At 34.9% G+C, this 16,925-nt stretch overlaps 2 protein-coding genes across 9 annotated transcripts in view; both read left to right on the forward strand.

Annotated features, from left to right (window-relative positions):
* GPHN (gephyrin) overlaps positions 1-16,925 on the forward strand; it is a 596,826-nt gene that overhangs the window by 259,541 nt on the left and 320,360 nt on the right. The window lies entirely within an intron of this gene.
* On the forward strand, positions 1,237-2,101 carry LOC130851615 (chromobox protein homolog 3-like). The gene has a single exon (XM_057732177.1). The coding sequence runs from the start codon at positions 1,550-1,552 to the stop codon at positions 2,099-2,101; it is 552 nt and encodes a 183-aa protein (XP_057588160.1). The 5' UTR covers positions 1,237-1,549.

The raw sequence follows: 16,925 nt of genomic DNA on the forward strand, positions 1-16,925 counted from the left end.
TTAATAGTGGATAGCAGAATAGCTAGTCTTAGAGCTTTGAGCTCCCACCCCTCCAAAGAAACACTATAAAACAAGCAGAAACTGATTGGAGAGGATCAAGATGGTGGAGTAGGAGGATATGGAGCTTACCTCCATCCACAGACACAGCAAAAGTGCATCTACATGTGGGAGAATTCTCACAGAAAACCAACTGGAAATTGGCAGATCTCTTATACAATGAAATCTTCAAGAAGGATAACCATGTAAATGGGTAGGACAGGGGAGAAAAAGGCATCAGGATGGGATCATCAACCCTGGGAGGGATCTGTGATGGAGGGAAGCTCCACATGTACAGTCCCTTGCCCTAGGGAGCCACTTTGCCTGCTGGAAGGACTGCTGAGATACCTAGAGGGGCTGAAGGGGCCATGACCCTGCTTGCAAGGAGTGTGCTCATTAGCAATCAGGATAGAGATCTACACTGACAGCTGCCATCTTGCTGCGCTTGCCAGCCCAAAACCTGCACTGGGCAGAGCTACTAGTATGCACAGAGGCTAGGTGCTGAATCTCAGAGGGAAGAGCTCTGGAAGAGGACTCAGTCTAGCTGCACAGAGGCTGGAGGGCTTGGGGCACAGTCCAGGCCAAACCTTGGAGCCCATTGTCAGTGTATGCACAGGGAAAGGGCACAGATCCAGCATCAGAGCCATGGTTAACACTCGTGGTGAGGGCAGGTCCAACAGCCAGAGTTTGTTGGTGCACACACCAGGTGGAACCACAGAAACTTACATCTCAGGTGGACAGCCCCGGAGGAGGAGTACACAAGTGGTTAATTTTCCAGCAGGAGTACACCAGTTCTGTCCATCCTACGCCAGTGCTTGAAGACAGGTCCTGAGAGAAGCCTGCCACGGAAGCAACCCAGGTCCTAGACCATAGCACAACCAACTCAATTCCTGCAGTGACAACACCCTAGCCCCCAGCACCAGCCTAGTACTGGGTCTGGGATGAACACAACAGAAAAAGGGATGCAACCTTGGGCTGCTTCTGGACAAAACCACAGACGCCTGCACAGGCAGCACATCGGTTTGCTGTGACCACACAGGCCTCACTAGCTTCAGCGCTCTCACCTTCTTAGGGACAAATCATGCACTTAAATGCAATGGAGCCTTATAAAACCCAACCTTCAGGGCTTCTACTCCAACTACTGTGAAACAGACCTCGCCCTCTACAGGGCTGTGAGCAAAGAGGAAGCCCCACCTAACATTCAGTGCAAGCTCTGAAAACAATAACACCAATTATACCCTATCAAGGGGATAATGGCCAGCATACTCTGAGGAAAGATGTGGCTGGCATCCATACCAGAAACAGCCCTTGCACCAAAAATATTGAACTCACACAATATTGAACTCTATTGAACAAATATTTAACTATACACAGGGATGCTCCCACATAAAAACACCCCTTCAAGAGGAGACTTTGGTCAAGGCTCCCACCCACCCTCTTCCTCTCTCTCCCCTCCGGGGACCACCAGGCGCCACGCTGCGAACGTAATAGCTCTTCAAGTCTGCAATGAAAAATGGCCTCCAATAAAACTACATTGCAAAAAATGAGAAAGAAACAGAATGGAAAGAATAAAAAAGTTGAAGAGGCAGAACCTGAAGAATTTGTAGTAGAAAAAGTACTGGACCTACATGTAGTGATTGGGAAGTTGGAGTATTTCCTGAAGTGGAAGGGATTTACAGATGCAGACAATACTTGGGAACCTGAAGAAAATTTAGATTGTCCAGAGTTAATGGAAGCATTTCTTAATTCTCAAAAAGCTGGTAAAGAAAAAGATGGAACAAAAAGAAAATCTTTATCTGACAGTGAATCTGATGATAGCACATCAAAGAAGAAAAGAGGTGCTGCTGATAAACCAAGAGGTTTTGCCAGAGGTCTTGATCCAGAACGAATAATTGGTGCCACAGACAGCAGTGGAGAATTAATGTTTCTCATGAAATGGAAGGATTCAGATGAGGGGGACTTGGTGCTAGCAAAAGAGGCAAATATGAAGTGTCCTCAAATTGTAATTGCTTTTTATGAAGAGAGACTAACTTGGCATTCTTGTCCAGAAGATGAAGCTCAATAATTGTTTGCATTGCTTTTTATATGTATTTTTATATATATACATATATATATATAAAATCTGTGTCTTGGCTTTTTTGATTTATTAGTGTGAAAAAATAACTATTCTAATGAAAATCAAGTTTGATATGTTCTTTTGCAGTAGTATTGGGGAAGTTGTTGGATTTTTGTTTTGTTTTTTGCATCTGTAGTGCTGGTTACGTTGAACAAATAAAAGCTTTCTGTAGTTGCTTCCTTTAGCAGAAAAAAAAAAAGCACCCCTTCAAGATCACAGTAGATAAATGTTTCTCCTAAATTCATAGAAACAGAGAAAGTTAAATAGAATGTAAAAGCAGAGGAATTAATCCCAATTAAAAGAGCAAGAGAAATCCCCTGAGAGAATAATGAAACATCTTACTAGTCTACTAGACCCCGAGTTCAAAAAGGAGGTAATTAAAATGCTAAAGGAATTAAGAAAGATTATCAATAGAAATGCTGATTACTGTAACAAGGAACTAGAAACTATGAAGAGGAACCAATTAAAATTGGAAAACTCAATTGCCAAGATAAAAACCAATCTAGAAGTAATGAATAGCAGAATAAATAGCAGAACAAATAAGTGATCTGGAAAATGGAATAATGGAAATCACCCAATCAGAAGAGCAGATAGAAAGACACATTAAAAAAAAAATGAAGCAACATGTGAGATCTGTAGGATAATATAAGGCATGCCACCCCACCCATAATAGGGGTTTCAGAAGGAGAAGGGGGGATAAAAAATGTATTTGAAGAAATTATGGCTGAAAACTTCCCAAACCTAAAGAAGGAAACAGATGTCCAGAAACAGGAAGAACAGAGGATACCAAACAAGATGAATCCAGACAAACCCACAACAAGACATACCATTATTAAAATGGCAAAAGTTAGGATTCTAAAGGCAGCAAAAAAAAAAAAAAAAAAAAAAAAAATGCAGTCAATTACAAGGGAACTCCCATAAGGCTATCAGTTGATTTTTCTGCAGAAATTTTGCAGGCCAGAAGGGAGTGACATGATATATTCAAAGTCCTGAAAGGGAAGAGCCTGCAACCTAGGATACTCTACCCATAAAGATTATCATTTACAATAGGAGAGATAAAGAATTTCTCAGACAAGATCATTCTTTAACACCAAACATAAAAATAAGCTGAAAATGGATTAAAGGCCAAAATGTGAGACGGGACACTATGAAACTCCTAGAGGAAAGCAGAGGCAGAACACTCTCTGACATAAATTGCAGCAATATCTTTTTCGATCCATCTCCCAGAATAATAGAAATAAAAGCAAAAATAACTGGGATCTAATTAAACTCAAAAGCTTTTGCACAGCAAAGGAAACCATAAACAAAATGAATAGACAACCCACAGATTGTGAGAAAATATTTACAAATGATGTGACCAACAAGGGATTAGTCTCCAAAATTTACAAACAGCTCATGAGGCATAATATCATCAAAACAAACAACCCAATCAAAAAATGGGCAGAAGACCTAAATAAACATTTCACAAAAGAAGACATACAGATGGCCGAGAGGCACGTGAAAAGATTTTCAACATCGCTAATTATTAGAGAAATGCAAATCAAAACTACAATGAGATATCACTTCACACCAGTCAGAATGGCTATCATCAGAAAATCCACAAACAATAAATACACTGTTGGTGGGAATGTAAATTGCTACAGCAACTATGGAAAACAGTATGGAGGTTCCTTAAAAAACTAACAATAGAGCTACCATGTGACCCTGCAGTCCCACTCCTGGGCATATATCCAGAGAAAAACATGGTCCGAAAGAATACATGCACACCAGTGTTCATTGCAGCACTGTTTACATGGAAGCAACCTAAATGTCCATCTACAGATGAACAGATAAAGATGTGGTGCATATATACAGTGGGATATTAGCCATTAAAAAGATTGATAGAATGCCATATGCAGCAACAAAGATGGACCTAGAAATTGTTGCACAGAGTGAAGTGAGTCAGACAGAGAAAGAGAAATATCATATGATATCCCTTATATGAAGAATCTAAAAAGAAATGATACAAACGAACTTATTTACAAAACAGGAACAGACTCACAGACTTAGAAAATGAACTTACGGTTACCTGGGTAAGGATGGGGGGAAGGGATAGTTAGGGAGTTTGGGATCAACATGTACACACTGCTGTATTTAAAATGGATAACCAACAAGGACCTATTGTACAGCACAGGGAACTCTGCTCAATGTTATGTGGCAGCCTGGATGGGAAGGGAATTTGGGGGAGAATGGGTACATGTATATGTATAGCTAATTCCCTTTGCTGTACACCTGAAACTGTCACAACATTATTAATTGGCTATACTCCAATATAAAATAAAAAGTTAAAGAAAAATTTCTCAGACAAGCAAAAACTAAAAGAATACAGCAATAGTAAACATATCCTAAAAGAAATATTGAAAGGTCTTCTCTAAATAGAGAAGAAGCAAGAATCTATAGGAAAGGGAGGATCACAGTAGGAAAGGCAAATTTATAAAAAGAATTGAAGATCACTTAAATAAGCTAGTATAGAACAACAACACAACAACAACAAAAAACCCAATCGAAAAATGGGCAGAAGAGCTAAATAGACATTTCTTCAAAGAAGACATACAGATGGCCAAGAGACACATGAAAAGATGCTCAACATTTCTTACTAGAGAAATGCAAGCCAAAACCATGATGCAATATCACCTCACACTGGTCAGAATAGCTATCACCAAAAAGTCTACAATAATAAATGCTGGAGATGGTGTGGATGTAAGGAAACCTGTACACTGTTGGTAGGAATGTAAATTGGTGCAGCCACTATGGGAAACAGTATGAAGTTTCCTGAAAAAAACTAAAAATAGAGCTACCATATAATCCACCAATTCCACTCACTCCTGGGCATATATTCAGAAAAGATGAAAACTCTAATTTGAAAATCTGTGTGCACTCCAATGTTTATAGCACCATTATTTACAATAGCCAAGACATGGAAACCACCGAAGTGTCCATCAAGAGACAATTGGTTTAAGAAGATGTGGTGTGTGTATATATATATAGTGGAATATTAATTAGCCATAAAAAATGAAATATTGCCGTTTGCAGCAAAATGGCTGGATCTAGAGAATATCATACTCAGCGAAGTAAGACAGAGATAGACAAATATTACATGATTTCATTTATATGTGGAATTTTTAAAATAATACAAATGAATGAATATAGAAAACAGGAACAGACTCACAGACATAGAAAACAAACTTATGGTTACCAAAAGGGAATGGGAGGGGGAAGAGGGATGAATTAGGAGTATGGTATTAACAGATAAAAACTACTAAACATAGAATAGATAAGCAACAAAGATACTGTATAGCACAGGGAACTACATTCAATATCTTGTAATAATGTATAATGCAAAATAATCTGAAAAAATGTATATAACTGAATCACTTTGCTGTGTACCTGAAACTAGTGGAATATTGTACGTCATCTATACTTCAATTTAAAAAACAGAACAATCCCTTTTTAAAAAAAACCAAGCAGAAACTGTTAGAATCAATTTTTTCAGAACTGTTTCAGAAAATAGTCAAACGTTTATAGCAGCCAAGCAAACATTGAATCAATAATTTTGATTTGGGGTGATGAAAAGAGATAGTCATGATAGTTGTACTGCATTGTGAATGAAATTAATGCCACTGTGCCACTGAATTGTATGCTTAAAAATAGTTAAGATAGCAGGTTTTATTATATAACTATTTTATCACAATAAAAAATTTCTCGAAAAAAAAAGTAGAATTATGTGTTGGTAATTTGCTACAACATGTATGAGTCTTGAAATCATTATGGTAAGTAAAAGAAGCCAGTCACAGAAGACCACATATTGTATGATTGCAATTGTGTGAATGTCTACAATAGGCAAATCCATAGAGACAGAAAGTAAACTTGTGATTGCTTGGGCCCTCCCAATCTGAGAAGTAGTGACTGCTAATGTTTGCCAGCTTTCTTTTTGGAGTGTTGGTAAATTCTAAAATTAAATTATGGTAATGGTTGTGAATTTATTAACAACCAGTATGAATGTATTGACAACCTTGTGAATTTATTAACAACCAATGAACTGTATACTTTAAATCTATGGCTTTATATATGTGAACTATATCTCAATAAAGCTCTTTTAAAAAAGAAAGATTATGAGCTCACACAAATACACAAAGTTTTTTAAGTAAGCCTAATCCATGGCATGGACTAAATAACAAGAAAACATAAAAGGTAAAAGGACCAGTAAGTGATAATTTAATATAGATCTTAAGTGTGTATAATTAGTTTTACCATTCCTGGTCTTAGTGTATTGGAAGCCGATCAGGATGTACTGGAGTCAGGAAATAAGAAGATAGCCAAGAAATACTTAATTATATAATCGGGATACATATTCACCCTTACACTGTTTACTAAGTGATGTGTCATTACTGCCTGAATGTTTGTGAATACTGTGTGGCCTGCTAGAGCTGTTATATTTAATTTTTTGGAGGTTATGTATACTTTGACCTCTGTCTCTCCAGAAAATCCTCATAGGTATATACTTTTGGATATGATTTTACAAGAAATGTAAATCATGGACCATGGTGAGAAATAGAGCCTTACTCTAATGCAATAGTCTGAATTGAATAAAAGAATTAGGAGTTTTTGAGTGAGAAAATTGATATAAAGAAGTAGGTACAGAGAGAGAAATAATGTAAGACAAGAAAAGAGGCCTCTAAAACCATGGTAAAAATGGGTAAAGAGAGACCAAATTTTTATTATTGTCGTCTACCACTACTAATTGAACAAATCTCTTTCTGTAGAAGAACAAGATACATTGGTAAAGCATATGATTAGGGATAATGAGTGGGAAGAGTACCAGTAGTGATAGCAAAAATAAAACCATATTCTAATAAACATCTGTGTTTGCCTTCTTAACATCCCAACTGTTCATTCTAATATTATTTGCCATTGCCTCACTGAAGTGTGGAAAGTATACTCTTCAGGAAAAAAATAAAAAACATAGAACAAATATAATAAAAACCTATAAAGATTTTAATTCATCTTTAAAAAGATTCCCTGAAGCAAGAGTTTATAGACTGTTTTCCATTGGTTTAAGATTTGAGAATCTTAAGGCTAAAGGTCAAAGAAGATGCCATCATCCCTTTTTCTTGTAATATCTTTAATATGTAAACAAATTCACACATATATTGTCATTCCAAATGTTCAACCTTGGAAGCAGCATTTTCCAATATTTCTGTTGACTACACTGATATTGTAATTTAGAATCTTACTAAACTTTGATCATTATCAGGCTAGTCATATAAATATCTCATAAATTTAGTGTGATATCTCTATAAAATGGGATAAATATTCTTGTCATTATCTCATGGGATAAGCAGACTTGTCCTTACCTTGCTGAGTTCTTTAGCAGTGGGCCACAATATAGCTGATCTAGACTTAGAAATTAAAGAAATCTAGATGTATCTATAGTAGAAAAGGAGTGATGGTACAAGTAACACACACACACACACACACACACACACACAAATTGAGCAAAACCTAAATATTTTAGCAGTGTGTTCTACATGTGAATGTTGTTTCTCAGTTGTTTTTAACAACTTTGGGGACCTTGTATACTAATGTGATAAATGGTTCTCTCTCCTATTTTCAAAGCCCTCTTAGTTTTGATTGAAATATACTGAACACCTAATATTGAATTGCTCTCAAACTATTGGTGGTATATCTGTTTTGTTTTTTAATTTATTGGGGTATAGTTGCTTCACAATGTTGTGCTAGTTCTGCTGTACAACAAAGTGAATCAGCCATATGTATACACATATCCCCTCCCTTTTGGATTTCCCTCCCATCTAGGTCACCACAGAGCATCGAGTGGAGTTCCCTCTGCTATACAGCAGGCTTCTCACTAGTTATCTATTCCATACATAGCAGTGTATAAATGTCAATCCCAATCTCCCAGTTAATCCCATCCCCCTCTCCCCGCCTCAGTGTCCATATGTTTGTTCTCTTTGTGTTTCTATTTCTGTTTTGCAAATAGGTTTATCTGTACCATTTTTCTAGATTCCACATACATGTGTTAATATATGATATTTTTTTTTTCTCTTTCTGACTTCACTATGTATGACAGTCTTTAGGTCCATCCACGTCTCAAGTGACCCAATTTCATTCCTTTTAATAGCTGAGTAATATTCCATTGTGTATATGTACCACATCTTCTTTATTCATTCATCTGTTGATAGACGTTTAGGTTGCTTCCATTACCTGGCTATTGTAAATAGTGCTGCAATGAACATTGGGCTGCATGTGTCTTTTTGACTTATGGTTTTCTCAGGGTACATGCCCAGTAGTAGGATTGCTGGGTTATATGGTAGTTCTGTTTTTAGTTTTTTAAGGAACCTCCATACCGTTCTCCATAGTGACTGCATCAATTTACATTCCCACCAACACTGCAAGAGGGTTCCCTTTTCTGCACATGCTCTTCAGCATTTATTGTTTATAGATTTTTTTGATGGTGACCATTGTGACTGGTGTGAAGTGATAACTCATTATAGTTTTGATTTGCATTTCTCTAATAATTAGTGATATTGAGTATCTTTTCATTTGCCTCTTGGCCATCTGTATCCCTTCCTTGGAGAAATCTCTATTTAGGTCTTCCACCCATTTTTTGGTTGGGTTGGTTTTTTCTTTTTATATTGAGCTGCATGAGCTGTTTATATAATTTAGAGATTAATCCCTTGTCAGATGACTCATTTGCAAATATTTTCTCCCGTTCTGAGGGTTGTCTTTTCATCTTGTTTATGGTTTCCTTTGCTGTGCAAAAGCTTTTAAGTTTCATTAGGTCTCATTTTTTTATCTTTTATTTTCATTACTCCAGGAGGTGGATCAAAAAAGATCTTTCTGTGATTTATGTCAGAGTGTTCTTCCCATGCTTTCCTCTAAGAGTTTTACAGTGTCTTACATTTAAGTCTTTAATCCATTTTGAGTTAATTTTTATGTATGATGTTATGGAGAGCGAGCTGATCCTAGAATCCTAAGGGAAACTTTGAAAGGAGGCTTTTTTGTTTAATTTCCATATTTCAGCCATTCTCTTTTCCTAGGCAGCAAATTCTTGACTGATTGGGGAAAGCCTGAAATTGCATTTGTCATTTTAGGTAGGCTTCTCAGGATTCCTATTTCAGTCATCTTGAGATAATATGTTTGATATACTATTATTTAGTTTCAATTATTTATTTCAGTGTCCTTTTAGAGGTCCAGTCAATCTTAGGAAAAGCTTTATGTCGGTAGAATCATCACAATTTATTCAGGTCACCTATTAAGATCACTGAAGAGTACAAATATGCCTAAGATTTGGCTCTTAAGCTCAGTGGAGGCCTTAGGGAAATAGGATAAAAAGGTCAAATGATCTCTCTTAAATCCATTTAGGTCTACAAATCATTTGATTATTCTCTTTTGCAGTTTATCTTCCTTTTAAAAAATGTCATTTCAATTTTTGACCTGTCATGCTGAAAAGATTACCATGAACCCTGAACTCTACTTAGATCTTCTAAGGTGATTAAGGTTGTGGAAGAATTCCATACCTAGTGTAACTCTGACAAAACTAACGTTGAAAAATAATAAAAGTAATCATTTATTCATCCCTTGCTATGTCCAAAGTACTCTGCTAAGTGCTTAACTTACATCAGTGAGATTCCATTGTTAAGAGCAAATCCTTGGTATTCTGTGAAACAATTCAAGTTACTAATTCCTCATCATAACAGTGTTCCCACACTATTGTGATGATTACAGAATGTGGACCCAGATTACCTTCGTTCAGAATAATACACTGGAGATGCCCAAGCACGAGTTAATTATGCTTGAATAATTAGGCATGTGAAGCAGTTGCATCTAGTCATTTCTGTTTCTTTCAGCAGTGAGAGGATTAATATTACTGTTATCTAGTTAAGAAGAGAAAATCATATATTTAATAGCACAAGAAAAGGATTATCATAAATAATAGTGATCTGCTGTCCACAACCATTTGACACAATCATTGCAAGGTCTTACGTTACATTAATTAAGACCAGCAATGGTTAGAACTCTTTTTTTTTTTTTTTTTTTTGGTTAGAACTCTTAATCATTCATATTCTTTAACACATCTTTATAAGTAGTACATACAGTATTTGAAAACGACAGTGTTTGGTGTCTAAATGAATAGAAATAAACTGAAATTGGTCCTGGGGTTAAGAATCAAATGACTGGAATAAAAGAACAGCCTTCACTTTCTTGTTAGGGAAAAGATACAATTCGCCTGAAATAGCACCTGGGTTGACATTTTTTGTGGGTGTATGAGAATAACATGATAATTTGAAGTGCAACACAATCTTAGTTTAGGGATATTCTCTAGGTAAGAGGTGTCCTAAGGATTATGTAAACACATGTATTTTTTAAAAACTAGGTGTAATGAATGCATATAATATTCACATACATGCAAGTGGAAAACATGAATGGATGAAAAATAATGGGTGAATACTTCTTGGATAAAGTCACCTGCTTCCTTTTTATCTGTACAACCCACCAAATATTCCCAGGAACCCTTATATTTGTCATTTTAATCACTTGCTATGTCCTTTAGAGTAACAGATGATAGCTATTGTTTGCATTTACTTTTTAAAGAACTTAGTGAAAGCTTCAACTATGTTAACAAATATTTAGAAAATGTGTTAAATGTTTTCTCCAATGAAGAAAAGTTATCTTTAAAAGGTTTTAAGAAAATGTATTTTAGAATATTTTAAAGTGGTTTAGAGTAGGTTTACAAAGCCGGAAAGGACCATAGAAAGAAATTTTAAGTCCAGATAATACATGAATACAGATAGGATTATACTAATGGACAAGGAATGGGAGAATATGCTTAGAAAAATAAATGAGAAGTTAAAATAATTTAGGAGACAACTTGGAAAATAAGACGTGAAAGAAAATCTTAGAAAATTTTCCTGAAATATTGAAACATGCTTAAGATACTTGGATACTTAAAATTATTCACATTAAGTTATTTTGTTAGTGGAAATGATACTGTGTCATTTATGAAAAGTAGCAACTGCACACTTTAAAAAAATCTAGGAAATAATTCTAACCCATTTAAAAATTTTCCATTTGAAGAGTTTTAGTGGATTTTGAACCCATTTGTTAATATTTAAAAAAAAATCATGCAATTATTTTATAGGAATAACTAATTAGTATCATAAAAGATGGAAATGTATTAACCCCATTTCAGAAAGGAATTTGCATGTTTGGTGGATGAGATTGAAAAATTAATGTTGTGTAATGATTTAGTAAGTATAGGTAATGTACTTCCATTTCAGTCTACTTTTAAGATTATTTTTTACTTTTTAATTACTATATCACAAAATATCAAACCATGGTTTTCTAAAATAATGCATAGTAATCACATTGCTCTCACAAAAATTGGGAGCTTTTTGTACATTTAATTAGTAAAATAAAATGAAAAACTGTTTAAAATATTATGTCATCTTTATTTCATCTGTGGTAAATGCTTTACTCTAGTAGTATATGAAAATAACATTCAGAAATTGTTTACTGATAGAGATGCATGATCACACTTTTGGGGATCACTCCCAGAGATGAGACATGTAAACTTAAATTTCAGTAAACTGTGAAAAGTGCTTTCCAAAGATATGACTAGGAACACAAACATGGGGAACAAATTGCTTGGAGGAGTTAAAGGAGACTTTACTGAGATGACCCTAAAACTGTGTCTCGTTATTTACAGATAGGAATTTTTTAGGTGGTTATTTCACAACTCTTTAATAAAAGAAAAATGTAGCATTTCTCAAATGATTTTATATTGGTGAGGTCTGCTTACTTCAATGATTCACGTTTCTGGCAATAAATGTAGAGAAAAGAAAATATATTTTAGATTAGATCTAGATGAGTATGCGACTTCAAGTGGATGTAGAGAATGGTGGCTTGTCTAAACTTATTTCCTCTTATCTCTATTACTGTCCCATTTTTCTCTGTATTGGGTTTTTTACTCTTGGGCAAGAGAAAAATATTGCTACAAACCTCTGTAGTGATAGTTTTCTTCCTAGTTATGGTAAAGAAGATGTTATATGTTCATAAATATATAATATTTATAAAAATTTTCTTAACATGGGCATCCCTCTTTCATGGCCCTTAACCATGATATGTTAATGTTCCATATTATATTAATTTGTTCATACCGGTCAGCTCTTTGATATCAAGAACATTTGTCATGCTTTTTTTTTTCCATTCCTACATTTTCCTGGCACATACTAGGCATTGAAATGTTTCTTAAACTGAATGATTAAATGATACAGTCACTTTCTTGAGACTTTATGCCAGTTTATTTAAATGTAACTCACATCAAGTTCACTTTCAAAGCTATTTGGAAATTTATTATAGAGGATATATAAACTTATGACTAATAAGATATAAATTGGAAGTAGCCAGAGAAAGATGCAAAGTTGCTAATTATGAAAGTATTATCTGTATTGTATTGTTGCTTAAAAACCACCACAAAAATTACTGACTTAAAACAACGACATTATTTCTCACAAATCTGTAGATTTGCTGGGCTCAGGTAGGTGTATCATCTTCTTGTCTTACCTGGAATCATTCATGTGGCTGAAATAATTCGTCAGCTCAGCTGTGGCTAGAGAATCTAAGACGGCCTCATTCAGATGTCTAGGGCCTGCTATCTGTTCTGCTAGGTCTATCTCTCCACATCATCTTTCACCATTCCATTATTTAGCCTGGGCTTCCTGTCGTAATAATAGAAGTTTACCAAAAGAATGAAGGCCGAAACTGAGGCCTTTTGAGACATAGGCTTCAGAACTGACACAACATGACTTCTGCCCCATTCTGTTGGCCAAAGTCACAACTACAGTCCAGATGCAAAGGCTGTATAAATAGATTCCACCTCTTGATAGGAGGACTCACAAAGAATATGAGGCCATATTTTCACAATAGTATGTAAATTGTTGAGTATAAAATTTGTTTCTGAACTGGCTAAAAATGAGGGGAAAATGAGACATTAAGGTACTAGCTACCAGAATGAAGAACTAATACCAGAAGAGTCCATTTTCTTCTTCCAGTTTTGTTGAGATATAATTGACATACAGCGGTGTACAAATTTGAGGTGTGCAACATAATGATTTAACTTACATATATCATGAAATGATTACCACAATAAATTTAGTGAATAGATACATTAAAGAAATAGAAAAAACTTTTCTTTGTGATAAGAGTTCTTATGATTTATTCTCTTAACAACTTTCATATATAATGTATAGCAGTGTTATAGTTATCACATTGTACATTATATCCCTAGTACTTATTTATCTTATAACTGAAAGTTTGTACCTTTTGGCCACCTTTATCCAATGCCCTCTTCCACCACCCCCACCTCTGATAAGATAACCACAAATGTGATCACTTTTTCTGTGAGTTTGTTTGTTTGTTTGTTTTGAAGTATAATTGACTTACAACACTATGTTAGTTCCTGGTACACAACAGAAAATGAAATTTTTTAAATCCCTTTAATTTTTAATAGTACATGCAAATGATAAAGAATTCCAAAAATGCAAAACAAATAAAAAGAGAGTAAAAACTAAAATGCACTTCAAATCTAATTACCCAGAAATAACCATTATTAAGATTAATTATAAAACATTCTAACATCTTTCTATGCCTGTATTATAGATAGAAAAATGGATGGATGAATGTTTGAGTAAAAAATGCAGCTATATGAAATTAGGATAATTCTCTAAAGCTAATAGAGAATAGCATTTTATTTCATTTAAACAGGAAAAAAAGTGAATGAAACGAGCACATTAAACAGATATTATTTGCTAATCAGAGATCTGTCTAAAGTTAAAAATATTTAGGAAAGTCATTAATAGGTTACAGTCATAGTGTTAACTTTTTAAACCTTAGGATTGGTTGAAAGATAAGGATGTTAGCACTGTTATATTTCTTTCTAACTACCCTCTCCTTGCCTTCAAATTTCTGTTTATTATATGATTACCCAAAAATAAAGAAAACCTGCTTGAATGATATCCAGTCTTCGATCTGAGCTTATTTCATAACCATTGCAGAGATGTAGGAAGAAAGATAAAGGCAGCCCAGACTATGTCAGATATGGACAGACTTGCACAGAGAAAAATAGAGGAAGCTAGGAATCAGAGACAACATATCATCTTCGTTGGAATGCTCTGTTTTTCTCTGTAAGATTTTATTAAATGTCCAGTACTAGAGTTTTTCTACCTAGATAAGGGTTTTAACTCACTATTCGGTGGGGGTATCATTAGGTTCCAGAGTAGTTCCCCAATTCAGGGTGCATTTTTTCCTGGAACCTTCAACTTGATCACAAAGATTTAACACCTTGTTTCATTTGTTTCTCACAGCAGTTGCTTTCAAGATGAAAATAGTTTCTTTCAGTTTACATCTCTCTACATTTGAAGGTATTAGTGAGAATTTTTATGACTTTGATAATTCACAATTATGACTTCTTTGGGAGCCAGAACAGCATTAGGAGCCTCAACTCTGCTGCACTATGCTTCTCAAAGACCTTTTATTTCTGTCACTGACCACCCAACTTTTGAGATTTATGACCTAAAGCTGTATACTTTTTCCCATTTGATCATTGCTAGTGGAAGTTTTTTCCTCTAGTTTTTACACTTTTTTTGTTCATTTTTGATTGATACCAAGAGACAGAAATTCTTTGGTAAAGCTTGATTCTACTGTGCTAACCTTAAGCTCAAGGCAGTAAATTTGTAAAGAATCCCTTTACGTAAGGGAAAATAATCATTAAGATAGACAATGCCTTCAGCCTCAGTTTTGCAACAGATGCCGAGGAATTTTTTATAATGATGATTCATGTAGAAATCCTCAGTGGCATCCTACCTGGTAGCAGCCAAATATTAAGGTGTACCTCAAAATGAAAGGTATCTTATAGGTGCAGAAACATATGAGATAATTGTCTTCAGGTGATCTAGCATGTTAGAAAAGTAAGACTTACAATATCCTGAGTGGTACGTGGTTGGAAAGCATGGCTTAGTCCAGTTTAATGTGTGTACATAGCACCTTGAGGAATCTTTCTAAAAATGCAGCTCTTGAATCAGTAGCTTGGATGGGACCTGAGATTCTATATTTCTAACAAGCTCCCTGATAAAACAAATGTTGCTCGTCTTCAGATCATACTTTTAGTAGCAAGGTTCTTAACAGCTATAGACTCAGAGCATCTATACCTGATTAAATCCTTGAGGCCAGGGACTTTGCCTTATTCATCTTTGGATCCCTGTTATCTAATGAAGTGCCTGAATAAAAGTATGCCCTGAAATATTTTCATAAATGAATTGATGTCTTAAATATATGACTACTAGGTGCCAGGAATACTTGTATAGAATACAATACTTGAACATATCCTTAACTGAGCTCAAGATATCAAATTTTATTTAAATGAAAGGAAGAACATCTATATAGTATGTGTTATCAATTATCCATCCTGGGAATAGAAAAACTTAAGTAATATTCCTATGATACAAGTAATCTTAAGCTAGGACACCTTTGTGGGCCCACCCAGTTGAATTAGCTGTGAAATTTACCTTCAGATAACTGAACAAATTCTCTCTTTAAGATAGTAGTTCTCAATTGGTTGGCAGCATTTTAAAACTACCTGGGAAGCTTTTTAAAATCCCAGTTTCCAGCGTGTACCCCAGAAATGAGACCCACACATCAGTATTTTTACAAGCTCCACAGATAATTCCAGTGTACAACCAAAGTTGAGAACCATTACTTGACTGAGTGCTTTAAAATCAGGGTCAGTCTTTCACGTACTTTTTAACACCTAATACGTGGCATAGGTACTCAGTAAATGTTTATTTAATCAATGGATGAAATATGTTATAAGAATTATTGCCTGTTACCAAACAATAGCGTTCTTCAGTCTAAAGGGACTATTTTGACTATCTTTATTGGCATCTTGAAATTTGAAAAGTTTGAATTGCCTTCTTGGTTTTGACAATTGGTATTTGATATAGTGGGTTTTTTTGGTTTTTGGTTTTGGTTTTTTTTAGTGCTTGAGATGTTGTGTAGTTACAACGTGGATTTCCTGTCACTTTTTATCAAGATCTGACATAAATGGAGGTGTGGTCAAAGATTAGAATGCTTTGGCAGAGACACTCCAGTAATGTGGAACGTTACAAGGAAATCTAAAAGTTTCTAAGATCTATTAGTGGGAAAACAAGATCAGTTCATCTCATTGCTGAGTTATGGTGTCAGCTATTTTTTTTTTATAGGCCAGAAATAACTACTTAGAATGATGAGTATTTTCGCTTTTCTAATTTTTAAATAGAAGAGCAAGACAATGGAAATTTTAAGTTTGATTTTTGAAACCACCACACAATCACCTTTATTATAATAAAACCATCGATTTTTTTGTGTGAGCTTTTCTCAGAACAAAATTATTACTGTATTAGGGGTGGAAGTTCTTCAGTTAGGCTCTCAGTAGTCTATATTTTATGTCTTTTTAGAAATAGTTTGTTGCCATTAATTAATCACAGCAGGGAAAAGAAATCTCCTTCATTGGGAGTTTTGCACTCTCCATTCCTGTGATACCAGCATGAAATAAAAGCGAGTGCAAATAGGAAAAAAAATCATTTAAAAATCCTGCATTATCCTTCTGAATAATCATCATGAATTTTGTGTCACTGACGAATTTGAGAACTGAGGACTCTGTATTTTACATTTGGATGTC

This window comes from Hippopotamus amphibius, chromosome 4 (assembly GCF_030028045.1).
Source record: "Hippopotamus amphibius kiboko isolate mHipAmp2 chromosome 4, mHipAmp2.hap2, whole genome shotgun sequence".
Taxonomy (NCBI): Eukaryota; Metazoa; Chordata; class Mammalia; order Artiodactyla; family Hippopotamidae; genus Hippopotamus; species Hippopotamus amphibius.

Bases quoted from the DNA above. Each gene is read 5' to 3' on its own strand.
- LOC130851615 (XM_057732177.1), top strand. From the start codon at position 1,550: ATGGCCTCCAATAAAACTACATTGCAAAAAATGAGAAAGAAACAGAAT.